The sequence below is a fragment of the Mustelus asterias genome, chromosome 23 (assembly GCF_964213995.1).
Source record: "Mustelus asterias chromosome 23, sMusAst1.hap1.1, whole genome shotgun sequence".
Taxonomy (NCBI): Eukaryota; Metazoa; Chordata; class Chondrichthyes; order Carcharhiniformes; family Triakidae; genus Mustelus; species Mustelus asterias.
Window position 1 is genome coordinate 71,877,173 of NC_135823.1, and position 15,836 is coordinate 71,893,008.

Below are 15,836 nucleotides of genomic sequence, written 5' to 3' on the forward strand. Positions count from 1 at the left end.
CTCAGCCAACCAAACCCAAGCTTCAAGGACAATGTGACGAACTAGTCTACGAATTGACATTTTTTTTAAAAGGCGGGGGGAGGAGGAGACGTGATGGGCAATGCACCAGCTGTACACTCCATATTTTGTACATTGTAAATCATTGGGTGTTGTTAACTCTGTTTAATGTCAGATGCTGTCAATAGTTCATACTTTAATGACTGTTCTCTTACATTGTTACACCTCACTACTTCCAGTTGAGCCAACTTAAATGGGGCAGATGTAGACAAGGTGATCATGTGAATGTTGCGATGATGCGGATACAAAAGGGGTGGCATATTGGAAGTGTAGAAGTTCTCTTGGAGCATGGGCAGACACAGCATCTAAGAGTTGCTCAGTTACTGTTAATAAACTGTCAGTCTCTGCCCTGTCAGTTATTGGAACCCAAATACTACAGGTCCCATGTTTAGCTGGAGTGTCTCACATGAGTCTCAGATTGCTACATTTCAGTCTTCCAGGAAACTATCTTTTATGGTTTATTGACTGGAGGAAACATTGTACAGGCTTCACTGCTCTCACTGCTGACTATAATCTCTCCTGGTTAGACCTGTGTGATTGGTGAGCCAATGCTCAGCAATAGGGACCATGCTTGGAGTAAGCATTTATGAGGCTCAAATGACAGGGCACATGGCAAAACTGTACAAGGTAGGACACAGTAAGAAGTTTAACAACACCAGGTTAAAGTCCAACAGGTTTATTTGGTAGCAAAAGCCACACAAGCTTTCGAAGCTCTAAGCCCCTTCTTCAGGTGAGTGGGAATTCTGTTCACAAACAGAGTTTATAAAGACACAGACTCAATTTACATGAATACTGGTTGGAATGCGAATACTTACAACTAATCAAGTCTTTAAGAAACAAAACAATGGGAGTGGAGAGAGCATCAAGACAGGCTAAAAAGATGTGTATTGTCTCCAGACAAGACAGCCAGTGAAACTCTGCAGGTCCTGTAAACTGTAAATTGAGTCTGTGTCTTTATAAACTCTGTTTGTGAACAGAATTCCCACTCACCTGAAGAAGGGGCTTAGAGCTTCGAAAGCTTGTGTGGCTTTTGCTACCAAATAAACCTGTTGGACTTTAACCTGGTGTTGTTAAACTTCTTACTGTGTTTACCCCAGTCCAACGCCGGCATCTCCACATCAAGGTAGGACAGTCAGAGCAGCACCTAATATTACTGGGAATATTAGCTGTTCTTGACATGGACACAGGAAGATACTTCACGGATACTCAGGAATCTGGCACTCCTGTAAATTCTTTTTCATTCATTTTATGGGACATCGCTAGTGATGGGTGTCGCTGGCTAGGCAGCATTTATTGCCCATCCCTAACTGCCCTCCATTTCAGAGAGTCAACCACATTGCTGTGGGTTTGGAGTCACATGTAGGCCAGACCGGGTAAGGGTGGCAGATTTCCTTCCCTAAAGGATATTAGTGAATCAGATGGGGGTTTTTTGACAAATGATAATCATTTCACAGTCATTATTGGACTTCTAATTCTAGATCTTTATTGAATTCAAATTTCACCAGCTGCTCTGGTGGGATTTGGACCAGGGTCCCCAGATCTTGTTTGGGCCTCTGGATTACTAGTCCACTGACAATGCCACTGCCTCCCCAATTGGGTAAATACAAAGACTGAACACTGGGTTGGTTTAAAACGTGCATTGGAACATAGGAAATAAGAGCAGGAGTAGGCCTTTCGGCCCCTTGAGTCTGCTCCGCCGTTTATCTAGGTCACGGCTGATTTCTACCTCAGCACCATTTTCCTGCACCGTCCACATAGCGCTTAATATCTTTAATATCTAGAAATCCAACAACCTCTGTCTTGAACATAGTCAATGACTGAACTGTGATAGCCCTCTGGGGCACAGAATTCCCAAGACTCACCACCCTCTGAATGAAGAAATTTCTCCTCATCTCAATCCTAAATGGCCTTACTCTGACCCTGTTTCTGGACTCCCAGCAGAGGAAACATCTTTCCTACATCTACCTTGTTGAACTCTGTAAGAATTTTGTACACTCCAATGAAGTCTCCCCTCATTCTTCTAAATTTCAGTCTGTACAGGCCTAGTTGACCCAATCTCTCCTCACACAGCAATCCTGCCATCCCAGGAATCAGTCTGGTAAACCTTCGCTGTGCTCCCTCTGAAGGAGACCAAATACTCCAGGTGTGTGGTCTCACCAAGGATCGATACAATTGCAGCAAGACTTACACTTCTGTTCTCAAATCCTCTTGCAATAAAGACCAACATGTCATTTGCCTTCCTTATTGCTTACTGCACCTGGATGTTGGCCTTCAGTGACTTATGAAGAAGGAATTGTGAAATGTACAGACCCTGGAATTGTACTCCAATTCTCCCAGTCTAAAACCAAGTCTAAGATGAAGCCATTTCCCTCTGGGTTTTGCAATCCATATCTAAGATGGCGCCAGAGCAAGGCGACTTCTTGCAAGCTGTGCCCAGCACACCTTCTAATTCTATCTTTTACTCTCGTTCTATGCTTCTAAAACTCCTATTGAAGTTACAGTGGGAGACCAGGGAAAGCCTGTGGAATTTCAAGCTGTACGCTCATCAAGTGGATGTGTTTGTTGCAAGAAACTCAGGCACATGAACAAATTACTTCCATTTATTTAGTTTCTGTTAGCATTAAGTCAGGAAATGTAAGTTAATGAAAAATGAAGGTAGTTGAGGTACAGACAGGGTGGATTTCACTCCCACACGGTGTACCTATCGGGTCAAATTCTCCCACCTCACCCACGGTTGGGATTCTCCAGTCCCGCTGCAGTGAATGGGGATTTAGTTGAGCACCAACTTCTCCGTTCTCGCTGGCAGTGGCTCCAGGGTGTGAACGGCTGGAGAATTCCAGCCATAGTGAGGAGTGCTAATGCATTGGGCAGTTCAGCAAGGTTTGTTAGAGTTTGCTGCATGCTCTGTACGATATCACCAGGAGAGCGTGACCTCTGGATGTGATCATCTGTGCAAGACAAGGGATCCCCTAATGTATCTGGATTCTTGACAAACTTGCGTTCTTTAATCAAGTTAGAGAGTTTATTAAGAATCGTGAAACTTTACAAAGTTAATGATTAAAAATAGCAATAGATATCCAGTGAGACTCACTCTGACAGTTGCTGTTCCGAGCTCCTAGGGGCCACCATCTTCTCTTCACTTGCTGTGTTCTGTTGACCAGAAGACTGTCATCTTCTAGGTGTGCTAATAATGTCTGCTTTCCCCAGCAATACCATGCTATATTTGGATATAGTTTGTCCTGGCAAATATGATTGGATCAATTTGAGGTAATTGGTAGTTTGTGCACCTTCTGTGCTCTGACATGTCGGCACTTACAGATGTTTCCTGTTTCTCCATAGGTTCTAAGATTCACATCTCTGTGAATAGCTGAACTTGTGCAATTCTGCTGCTTCACGTTCATCTTATTCTTTATAAACTGGTCCTGGGCTCGATCTCTTTCATTCTTATGGAGGTTTAATCAGAGTATAACCTTCACTTCACAATGAAGCAAGCATTAACTCAAACCAACCTCAATATATTGGTGCACGTAATAAATTATTTAATTCTATTAGTTTAACTGTTCTATCTCATGCATTAAATATGTTCTAGTCTGTAGCCCCTGCAAGGGAACATAGCAAGTTGCTATGTGGGCCCCTTCCAACTGTACCAGTTGCCCCTTCCAGTGTGGAGTCCCTCATGGCAGGCTGGTGCAAAAGGTTAAATCTCACGGGATAAAAGGTGAGCTAGCTAGATGGGTGGAGAACTGGCTTAGCCATAGAAGACAGAGGGTAGCAGTGGAGGGATCTTTTTCCGGTTGGAGGTCTGTGACTAGTGGAGTTCTTACTGTGCTTACCCCAGTCCAACGCCGGCATCTCCACATCATGACTAGTGGAGTTCCGCAGGGCTCTGTACTGGGACCTCTGCTGTTTGTGATATATATAAATGATTTGGAGGAAGATGTAGCTGGTGTGATCAGTAAGTTTGCGGACGACACGAAGATTGCTGGAGTTGCGGATAGTGATGAACATTGTCAGAGAATACAGCAGGATATAGATAGGCTGGAAAATTGGGCGGAGAAATGGCAGATGGAATTTAATCCAGATAAATGCGAAATGATGCATGTCGGTAGATCTAATGTAAGGGGGAGCTATACAATAAATGGCAGAACCATCAGGAGTATAGACACACAGAGGGACCTGGGTGTACAAGTCCACAGATCCTTAAAGGTGGCAGCACAGGTGGAGAGGGTGGTGAAGAAGGCATATGGCATGCTTGCCTTTATTGGACCGGGCATCGAATATAAAAGTTGGCATATGATGTTGCAACTGTATAGAATGATGGTTAGGCCACATTTGGAATACTGTGTCCAGTTCTGGTCACCACACTACCAGAAGGACGTGGAGGCTTTGGAAAGAGTACAGAGAAGGTTTACCAGGATGTTGCCTGGTATGGAGGGTCTTAGCTATGAGGAGAGATTGGGTAAACTGGGGATGTTCTCCCTGCAAAGACGGCGGATGAGGGGTGACCTAATAGAGGTGTATAAAATTATGAAGGGCATAGATAGGGTGAACAGTGGGAAGCTTTTTCCCAGGTTGGAGGTGACGAACACAAGGGGTCACAGGTTCAAGGTGAGGGGGGCAAGGTTCAACACAGATGTCAGGGGGACGTATTTTACACAGAGGGTGGTGGGGGCCTGGAATGCACTGCCAAGCAAGGTGATTGAGGCGGACACGCTGGGATCGTTTAAGACTTATTTAGATAGCCACATGAACAGATTGGGAATAGAGGGATACAAACGAATGGTCTAGTTGGGCACATGAGCGGCGCAGGCTTGGAGGGCCGAAGGGCCTGTTCCTGTGCTGTATTGTTCTTTGTTCTTTGAGTCCAGCCTTGACACTACATTTTATTTAGAATAATGTTACAGAATGATTATTATAGACAAACCATAAAAAGTACTAAACCCTACAGCTCTTGCTCCTTGCAAAGGTGATTCAATAGGACTGACTCTGGGATGGCAGGATTGTCGAAGGAGGAGAGGTTGGGCTGACTGGGTCTGTATTCACTGGAATTCAGAAGAATGAGAGGATATCTCATTGAAATGTATAAAATTCTGACATGGATGGACAGACCTGATGCAGGTTTCCCCTGACTTGGGGCATCTAGAACAAGGGTTCACAGGATACGGGGTAGGCCATTTAGAATTATGAGGAGGAACTTCTTCACTCAGAGATTGGTGAACCTGTGGAATTCTCTACCACAGAAGGTTGTCGAGGGCAAGTCACTGAATGTGTTAAAGAAGGAGATAGATTTCTACGCCAGAATTCTACCGACCCGTCCACCACGGGAATCAGAGTGGGTGGGAGGCGGACAATGGGAAGGTCCATGGACCTCGAGAAGGATTCTGCAGTCTCGGGTTGAGCGAAGCTGTAAATTCCTGCCCCTATGTGCTAAAGGTGTTAAAGGGTATGTGGATAGTGTGGGAGCTTGGTGTACAGAGCAAAGATCAGCCACGATAATATTGCATGGCGGAGCAGGCTCGAAGGGCCAAATGGCCTATTTTTAAATATTTCTATCAATCTCTTGTGGGTATTTTTTTATCCTGCTTTGCCATTGGCTGTAGCTGGATCTCCTGTTTCTGCCTCTGTCCCTGTAATCACGCAGCAAATTATAATAACTTACTAAACGTTTCTAAGCTGTGTCTCTGAAAGAACAAAGAAAATTACAGCACAGGAACAGGCCCTTTGGCCCTCCAAGCCTGCACCGACCATGCTGCCCGACTTAACTAATACCCCCTACCCTTCCGGGGACCATATCCCTCTATTCCCATCTCATTCATGTACTTGTCAAGACGCCCCTTAAAAGTCACTACCGTATCCGCTTCCACTACCTCCCCTGGCAAGGAGTTCCAGGCACCCACCACTCTCTGTGTAAAAAAATCTGCCTTGTACATCTCTTTTAAACCTTGCCCCTCGCACCTTAAACCTATGCCCCCTAGTAATTGACTCTTCCACTCTGGGAAAAAACTTCTGACTATCCACACTGTCCATACCTCTCAGAATCTGGTAGACTTCTATCAGGTCTCCCCTCAACCTCTGTCGTTCCAGTGAGAATAAACCAAGTTTCTCCAACCTCTCCTCATAGCTAATGCCCTCCATACCAGGCAACATCCTGGTAAATCTTTTCTGTACCCTCTCCAAAGCCTCCACATTCTTCTGGTAGTGTGGCGACCAGAATTGAACACTATATTCCAAGTGCAGCCTAACTAAGGTTCTATAAAGCTGCAACATGACTTGCCAATTTTTAAACTCAATACCCCGGCCGATGAAGGCAAGCATGCCGTATGTCTTCTTGACTACCTTCTCCACCTGCGTTGCCACTTTCAGTGACCTGTGTACCTGTACACCCAGATCCCTTTGCCTACCAATACTCTTAAAGGTTCTGCCATTTACTGTATATTTCCTATCTGTATTAGACCTTCCAAAATGCATTACCTCGCATTTGTCCGGATTAAACTCCATCTGCCATCTCTCCGCCCAAGTCTCCAACTGATCTATATCCTGCCGTATCCTCTGATGGTCCTCATCGCTATCCGCAAATTCACCAACCTTTGTGTCGTCCACAAACTTACTAATCAAACCAGTTACATTTTCCTCCAAATCATTTATATATATATATATATATTACAAACAGCAAAGGTCCCAGCACTGATCCCTGAGGAATGCCACTTGTCACAGCCCTCCATTCAGAAACACACCCTTCCACTGCTACCCTCTGTCTTCTTTGACTGAGCCAGTTTTGTATCCACCTTGCCAGCTCACTTCTGATCCCAAGCGACTTCACCTTCTGCACCAGTCTGCCATGAGGGACCTTGTCAAAGGCCTTACTGAAGTCCATATAGACAACATCCACTGCCCTACCCTCATCAATCATCTTCGTCACTTCCTCGAAAAACTCGATCAAGTTTGTGAGACACGACCTCTCCTTCACAAAGACCCGGAGCCGTCCAGGGAGCTGTCCAGGGAGCTGTCCAGGGAGCTGTCCAGGGAGCTGTCCAGGGAGTTGTCCAGGGAGTTGTCCAGGGAGTTGTCCAGGGAGCTGTCCAGGGAGTTGTCCAGGGAACTGTAACGCTGTTTCAAGATGCTCTCAGTGTTTTGATAATGATTTCCTCACCTGATCTGGACTTGTAAAGCTTAGCTCACAGCCAGTTCAAAGGTCGCACATTGCAGAGTGGGCAGAGCGACTGGAACCCATTTAAGTTCTGATGATGATGACATCTAGGAAAATTCTACTTTAAAACCTACAGTGAGAGTGACGTCCACTGACTCATTTGCATATCAAATTGCTTCAATCTCTTATTAATGGATTTTCTGATGCAGATAAAAGTCTGGATTAATTTATGGGCAACACGGTGGCACAGTGGTTAGCACTACTGCCTCACAGCGCCAGGGACCCGGGTTCAATTCCGGCCTTGGGTCACTGTCTGTGTGGAATCTGCACGTTCTCCCTGTGTCTGCATGGGTTTTCTCCGGGTGCTCCGGTTTCCCCCCGCAGTCCAAAGATGTGCGGATTAGGTTGATTGGCCTTGCTAAATTGCCCCTTAGTGTCAGGGTAAATAGGTGGGGTTATGGGGATAGAGTCTGGGTGGGATTTTGGTGGTTCAGACATGATGGGCCAAATGGCCTTCTGCACTGTCGGGATTCTATGATTCCCTGATTCAATTCTTTATTGTCATTATTCTTCTTTGTCTATAGGTGAGGAACGGCCTAATATTCAGCCAGCAAACTACAAGAGAAAGTCAGGAGACTGGCTTCAAACGTATTCAAGGCAACGTGGATGCTTTTATGATCGTATGTTTTTGCAGTGAGGATACACTAGATTATCACTATTTACAGATTGATTCAAATTTGTTAATCTTTCAAACTTCAGTTCTTCAGATTTTATAACAATGAACAGATTGAGCTCAAATTGGAAATTTTCTTGATTAATTTGTAACCAGAAATGCCAGTTAAATGATCTGAATGATTGTTCTGTGTATGTGTGTGATAACATATGGCTGTGTTTACAATGTTATCAGCAATGAAGTGAGGTGCAATGTACTATACAAGGAATCTATAAATTGACTGTGTAAAGCAATGCAAACATATTCATAGCCTGAGTAATGCGCTTTGTAAATTCGTTCAATGGAAATGTTCAATTTGCCTAATATTGGAATGAAGAAATGTTCAGGCTGGGTGAATAATATTCTACATAGCCCCAGTTATAGAAAGTATTTATCAGTGTGAAAGGCATTTGTAAGCACAAATCCTCTAATACAACAGTAACAGCTTGCTTTATTCAAAATAACAGCGAATGTACAGCATCAAAACAGGTCATCTGACCAAACTGTCCCACCGTTTATGCTGCACACATGCTGCCTCCCACCATCTAACCTGATCAGCATATCCTATTTCTCTATCCATCATGTCTAACTTCCCCATAAATTCACCATGTCTGCAATTCGCCTCAACTATTCCACGTGATGGTAAGTTCCACATTTTCACCACTCTCTGGGTTTAAAAACATTCTGCTGAGTTCCCTATAGCACCGAATGGAAGCTGAGAGATAAACTGCAAGGCCGTTATATTGGGGCAGGTAGGAGATGAGGGCTAGCGATTACTGTGTACATTGTACAGGCTTAAAAATGAACTCTTCAGATTCAGAGTTAACTGGGAGTCTCATGAACCTAAATATTCCCTCTGCTGACCTCTGACCTTTCCTCTCTAGATATGGAGTCAGTCTGGGCGGAGCTAAGAGGCAGCATGGGGTGGAAAACATTATTGGGAGTTATCTACATGCCTCCAAACAGTAATGGTAAGGTAGGAGATTGCATTAAACAGGAAATTAGAGATGCTTGTAATGAGGGTGCTACAGTAATCATGGGTGACTTTAATCTACGTATAGACTGGGCAAACCAAATTAGCAATAATACTGTGACGGATGAATTCCTGGAGCGTAAGAGATTTGTTTTAGACCTGTGTGATGGGGAACCAACTATGGAACAGACTATCTCAGATTTCTCATTGTGCAATGAGAAGGTTAATTAATAATCCTGTGCGGGTTCATTTAGGTAACAGTGATCATAACATTAGTCTTCATGAGGATAGAAAGTATCCAATCTGAAACTAAGCAAAGGAAGCTACAGAGGTGTGAGAAGTGAGTTGACTGAGATAGACTGGGAACTTCATTATAAGGCATGATGGTGGATAGGCAATGGTTGACATTTGAGGAAGAGCACGTGCATTGCAACGGTTATACATTCCTTTCTGGTGCAAAAACACAACAGGAAAAGTGGTCCAAACCATGGCTAACAAAAAAAATTAAAGATAGGATTAGATCCAAAGAGGAATCATGTAACCTTTCGAGAAAAAGTGGCAAGACTTAAGATTGGGAGCAGTTTAGAATTCAGCAAAGGATGACCAAGGGATTGATTAAGAGAGGAAAAATGAGGGGAGTATGAGAGTAAATTTGCAAAGAACATAAAACTGGATTGTAAAAGCTTCGTTAAGTATGTAAAAAATCAAAGATTAGTGAAGACAATTGTAGGTCCCTTAGAGTCCGAAATGGGAGAATTTATAATGGAGAACAAGGAAATGGCAGAGAAATTAAGCAGCTATTTCCTCTTCACAGAAGAAAACACAAATACTTTCTCAGAACTGCTCAGGAACCAAGGGTTTAGTGAGAAGGAGGAATTTATAGAAATTAGTATTATTAGAAAATCGTGCGAGAGAAATTAATGGGGCTGAAAGCTAATAAATCCCCAGGGCTGAGAATCTACATCCCGGGTACGAAAGGAGGTGGCCATGGAAATAGTGGATGTGTTGGTTGTCACCTTTCAAACTTCTGAGGAAGGATGTCCTTGCTATAGAGGGAGTACAGCGAAGGTTTACCAGGCTGAGTCCTGGGATGGCAGGTCTGTCATATGAGGAGAGATTAAGTCGGTTAGGATTATATTCACTGTAATTTAGAAGAATGAGAGGGGATTTCATAGAAACTTATAAAATTCTAACAGGGTTAAACAGGGTAGATTCAGAAAGAATGTTCCCGATGGTGGGGGAGTCCAGAACTAGGGGGTCATAGTTTGAGGATAAGGGGTAAACCTTTTAGAACTGAGGTGAGGAGAAATTTTTTCACCCAGAGGGTGGTGAATGTGTGGAATTCACTACCACAGAATGTAGTTGAGGCCAAAACGTTGTCTGATTTCAAGAAGAAATTAGATATAGCTCTTGGGGCTAAAGGGATCAAGGGATATGGGGGAAGGGAGGGGTTAGGTTATTGAATTCGATGCTCAGCCATGATCAAAATGAATGGCGGAGCAGGCTCGAAGGGCCGAATGGCCTCCTCCTGCTTCTAGTTTCTATGTTTCTATAGATTCTGGAACAGTCCCGGCAGATTGGAGGGTTGGGGTTAGGGTTAATAGAACATAGAACATAGAAAGCCACAGCACAAACAGGCCCTTCGGCCCACAAGTTGCGCCGATCACATCCCCACCTCTAGGCCTATCTATAGCCCTCAATCCCATTAAATCCCATGTACTCATCCAGAAGTCTCTTAAAAGACCCCAACGAGTTTGCCTCCACCACCACCGACGTCAGCCGATTCCACTCACCCACCACCCTCTGAGTGAAAAACTTACCCCTGACATCTCCTCTGTACCTACCCCCCAGCACCTTAAACCTGTGTCCTCTCGTAGCAACCATTTCAGCCCTTGGAAATAGCCTCTGAGAGTCTACCCTATCCAGACCTCTCAACATCTTGTAAACCTCTATCAGGTCACCTCTCATCCTTCGTCTCTCCAGGGAGAAGAGACCAAGCTCCCTCAACCTATCCTCATAAGGCATGCCCCCCAATCCAGGCAACATCCTTGTAAATCTCCTCTGCACCCTTTCAATGGCTTCAACATCTTTCCTGTAATGAGGTGACCAGAACTGCGCGCAGTACTCCAAGTGGGGTCTAACCAGGGTCCTATAAAGCTGCAGCATTATCTCCCGACTCCTAAACTCAATCCCTCGATTAATGAAGGCCAGTACGTCGTACGCCTTCTTGACCGCATCCTCCACCTGCGAGGCCGATTTAAGAGTCCTATGGACCCGGACCCCAAGGTCCTTCTGATCCTCTACACTGCTAAGAATGGTACCCTTCATATTATACTGCTGCTTCATCCCATTGGATCTGCCAAAATGGATCACCACACACTTATCCGGGTTGAAGTCCATCTGCCACTTCTCCGCCCAGTCTTGCATTCTATCTATGTCTCGCTGCAACTTCTGACATCCCTCCAAACTATCCACAACACCACCTACCTTGGTGTCGTCAGCAAACTTACCAACCCATCCCTCCACTTCCTCATCCAGGTCATTTATGAAAATGACAAACAGCAAGGGTCCCAGAACAGATCCCTGGGGCACTCCACTGGTCACTGACCTCCATGCAGAGAAAGACCCCTCCACAGCCACTCTCTGCCTTCTGCAGGCAAGCCAGTTCTGGATCCACAAGGCAACAGCCCCTTGGATCCCATGCCCTCTCACTTTCTCAAGAAGTCTTGCATGGGGGACCTTATCGAACGCCTTGCTGAAGTCCATATAGACCACATCCACCGCTCTTCCTTCGTCAATGTGTTTGGTCACATTTTCAAAGAACTCAACCAGGCTCGTAAGGCACGACCTGCCCTTGACAAAGCCGTGCTGACTACTTTTGATCATACTAAACTTCTCTAGATGATCATAAATCCTGTCTCTCAGGATCCTCTCCATCAACTTACCAACCACTGAGGTTAGACTCACCGGTCGGTAATTTCCCGGGCTGTCCCTGTTCCCTTTCTTGAATATAGGGACCACATCTGCAATCCTCCAATCCTCCGGAACCTCTCCCGTCTCCATCGACGATGCAAAGATCATCGCCAAAGGCTCCGCAATCTCCTCCCTCGCCTCCCATAGTAACCTGGGGTACATCCCATCCGGTCCCGGCGACTTACCAACCTTGATGCCATTCAATAGTTCCAACACATCCTCTTTCTTTATGTCCACATGCTCGATCCTTTCTGTCCACCGCAAACCAGCAGTACAACCACCCAGATCCCTTTCCACCGTGAATACCGAGGTAAAGTATTCATTAAGCAGCTCCGCCATTTCTAACGGTTCCGCACAAACTTTTCCCCCTTCACCTTTTAAGGGTCCTATGCCTTCACATCTCATCCTTTTACTCTTGACATATTTGTAGAAAGCCTTGGGATTCTCCTTAATCTTACCCGCCAAGGCCTTCTCATGACCCCTTCTCGCTCTCCTAATTTCCTTCTTAAGCTCCTTCCTACATCCCGTATACTCCTCTAAATCCTTAACACCTCCTAGCTCTCTGAACCTTCTGTACGCCTCTCTTTTCTTATTCACCAGGTTCATCACAACCTTCGTGCACCACGGTTCCTGTACCCTACCAACACCCCCCTGTCTCATCGGAACGTTGTCATGCAGAGCTCCAGACAAACATTCCTTGAAAATCCTCCACTTTCCTTCGGTACTTTTCCCCAAGAATGCCTCCTTCCAATTTACCCGTCTAATTTCCTCCCTGATGACACTGTATTTCCCTTTACTCCAGAGAAACACTTTCCTAGCCTGCCTGATCCTATCTCTTTCCAATGCTATCGTGAAGGAGATAGAATTATGATCGCTATCCCCAAGATGCTCACCCACCGAGAGATCCTCCACCTGTCCAGGTTCATTAGCCAGCACCAGATCAAGTACAGCCTCTCCTCTAGTAGGCTTATCCACATACTGTGTCAGGAAACTCTCCTGACACACCTAACAAACTCCTCTCCATCCAAACCCCTAGCCCTAGGGATATTCCAATCTATGTTTGGGAAATTAAAATCTCGCATCACGACAACTCTGTTATTCCTACATCTCTCCAGGATCTGTTTCCCCATCTGCTCCTCAACATCTCTGTTACTATTGGGCGGCCTATAGAAAACACCCAGCAACGTTACCGACCCCTTCCTGTTCCTAACCTCCACCCACAGAGACTCCGTAGTCAATCCCTCCACGGCGTCCACCTTCTCTACAGCCGTGACACTATCCCTGATCAACAGTGCCACTCCCCCCCCTCTCTTGCCTCCCTCCCTGTCCTTCCTGAAACATCTAAAACCCGGCACCTGAAGCACCCAGTCCTGTCCCTGAGACATCCAAGTCTCCGTAATGGCCACCACATCACAATTCGAAGCAGCAATCCACGCTCTAAGCTCATCCACTTTATTCACTACACTCCTGGCATTAAAATAGACACATCTCAGACCTTCAGCCTGAGCACTTCCCTTCTCCATCACTCGTCTAACCTCCCTCTTACCCTGTTTACATTCCTTATCTATTTGCGAGCTAACCTCCTCGCTCTCAGTCCCCTCATTTCGATTCCCTCCCCCCAACCTTTCTAGTTTAAAGTCTCTCCAGTAGCCTTAGCCAACCTTCCCGCCAGGATATTGGTCCCCCTGGGATTCAAGTGCCACCCGTCTTTTTTAAACAGGTCACACCTGCCCCTAAAGAGGTCCCAATGATCCAAGTACCCAAATCCTTGTCCCTTGCTCCAGTCCCTCAGCCACGCATTCATTCTCCACCGATTCCTGTTCTCACTCTCCCGCGGCACAGGCAGCAATCCCGAGATTACTACCTTTGCATTCCTCTTTCTCAGCTGTCTACCTAACTCCCTATATTCTCTTTTCATGACCCCTTCCCTCTTCCTACCTATGTCAGCAGTACCTATATGCATCACGACCTTCGGCTCCTCTCCCTCCCCCTTCAGGATTTCTGGGACTCGACCAGAGACATCCCGGACCCCTGCATCAGGGAGGCAAACCACCATCCGAGAGTCCCGTCTGTGTCCGCAAAAACGCCTATCTGACCCCCTCACCGTAGAGTCCCCAATTAGCACTACCCTCCTTTCCTTACCCTTTTGCACTACTGGGCCAGGCTCAGCTCCAGAGACACTGCCACCGCTGCTTCCCCCAGGTGGGCTGTCCACCCCAGTAGTACTCAGACAGGAGTACTTATTATTAAGGGGCACATCCACCGGGGTGCTCACCATCAACCGAGCTTTCTCCTTCCTCACTGTTACCCAGTTACCCTCCTCCCGTGGTCCCGGTGTGACCACCTGCCGATAGCTCCTGTCAATGACCTCCTCACTATCCCTAACCCGGCGAAGGTCCTCGAGCTGCAATTCCAGTTCCCTAACATGGTCCCTTAGGAACCGCAGCTCAACACACCCAGCACAGATATGGTCGTCCGGGAGGCTAGGAGCCTCCAGGACCTCCCACATCCTACATTGGGAACAACATACTGGCCTCACACTCATAATTGCCCCTTTAAACACACAGGGAAAAAAAAAGTGAATGAAAATTTTAAACTTACCTTTCCTCCTCCTGTTTTCTCCAAAGCCCTGCTCTCACTGGGTCTTTTTTTTTAGGTTAGAGGAGGAGGGAGGGCGGGATACTCTACAAGTGTAGAGTATCGGGATTCCTCTCTGTTCCAATTTATTGGGGAAAAAAAAAATCTCTCTCTCCCAGACCTCCCTGCGCGACCACTTCCGGGTTTAGATATTTTTAAAGAAAAAACCCGCGAAAAAGTAAGTTAAAAAAATAACAGCGCTTACCCGCAGCACTCCTCTCGCGAATCTCTCCCTCTCTGCTGCACTTCCAAGACGCAATGAGGCCGATTCACTGAGGTGAGGAACTTTTTAAAAAAAAAATCTCTCTCTCCCAGACCTCCCTGCGCGACCACTTCCGGGTTTAGATATTTTTAAAGAAAAAACCCGCGAAAAAGTAAGTTAAAAAATAACAGCGCTTACCCGCAGCACTCCTCTCGCGAATCTCTCCCTCTCTGCTGCACTTCCAAGACGCAATAATGTAACCCCACTATTTAAAAAAGGAGGGAGGGAGAACACAGGAAATTATAAACCCGTTAGCCTAACATCAGTAATAGGGAAAATGCTAGAAACTATGATAAAGGATGTGGTAACAGGACACTTTTTGGGATTAGACAAAGTCAGCATGGGTTTATGAAAGGGAAATCAGGTTTGACAAATCTACTCGATTTTTTGAGGATGAAACTAGCAGAATAGATAAGGGTGAACCAGTGGATGTGGTGTATTTCGATTTTCAGAAAGCTTTCGATAAAGTCCCACAAAAGAGGTTAGCATGCAAAATTAAAGCACATGCTCGTAGCATTCGAAACAAGGTAAATGAGTTGACGGCACAAATCATTGCGAACGAGTATGATTTGGTGGCCATTACAGAGACATGGTTGCAGGATGGTCACGACTGGGAGTTAATTATCCAGGGGTATCAGACTTTTCAGAGGCACCGACAGGAAGGTAAGGGAGGTGGTGTAGCTCTGATATTTAAGGATGACATCAGGGCGGTAGTGAGAGATGATATAGGTTCTGTGGAAAAAAAGGTTGAATCCATTTGGGTGGAAATTAGAAATAGTAAGGAGAAAAAGTCACTGATAGGCATAGTCCATAGGCCACCAAATAATGACATCATTATGGGCAGGTCATGTTTGACTAATTTGGTGGAATTCTTTGAGAACATTACATGTGCAGTGGACAATGGGGAACCTGTGGATGTGGTGTATCTGGATTTCCAGAAGGCATTTGACAAGGTGCTGCACCAAAGACTGCTACATAAGATAAAGGTGCACAGTGTTACGGGTAATGTATTAGCATGGATAGAGGATTGGTTAACTAACAGAAAGCAAAGAGTGGGGGTAAATGGGTGTTTTTC

At 45.5% G+C, this 15,836-nt stretch overlaps 1 protein-coding gene across 1 annotated transcript in view; it reads left to right on the plus strand.

Annotated features, from left to right (window-relative positions):
* The window catches only part of LOC144510879 (uncharacterized), a 44,105-nt gene extending 33,961 nt beyond the window's left edge, over positions 1-10,144 (plus strand). Inside the window, exon 5 of the mRNA XM_078240922.1 lies at positions 7,789-10,144. Coding sequence (XP_078097048.1) covers positions 7,789-7,901 — 113 coding nt within the window. The 3' untranslated portion in view covers positions 7,902-10,144. The remainder of the gene's footprint in view (positions 1-7,788) is intronic.
* The last annotated feature ends 5,692 nt before the right edge of the window (positions 10,145-15,836 follow it).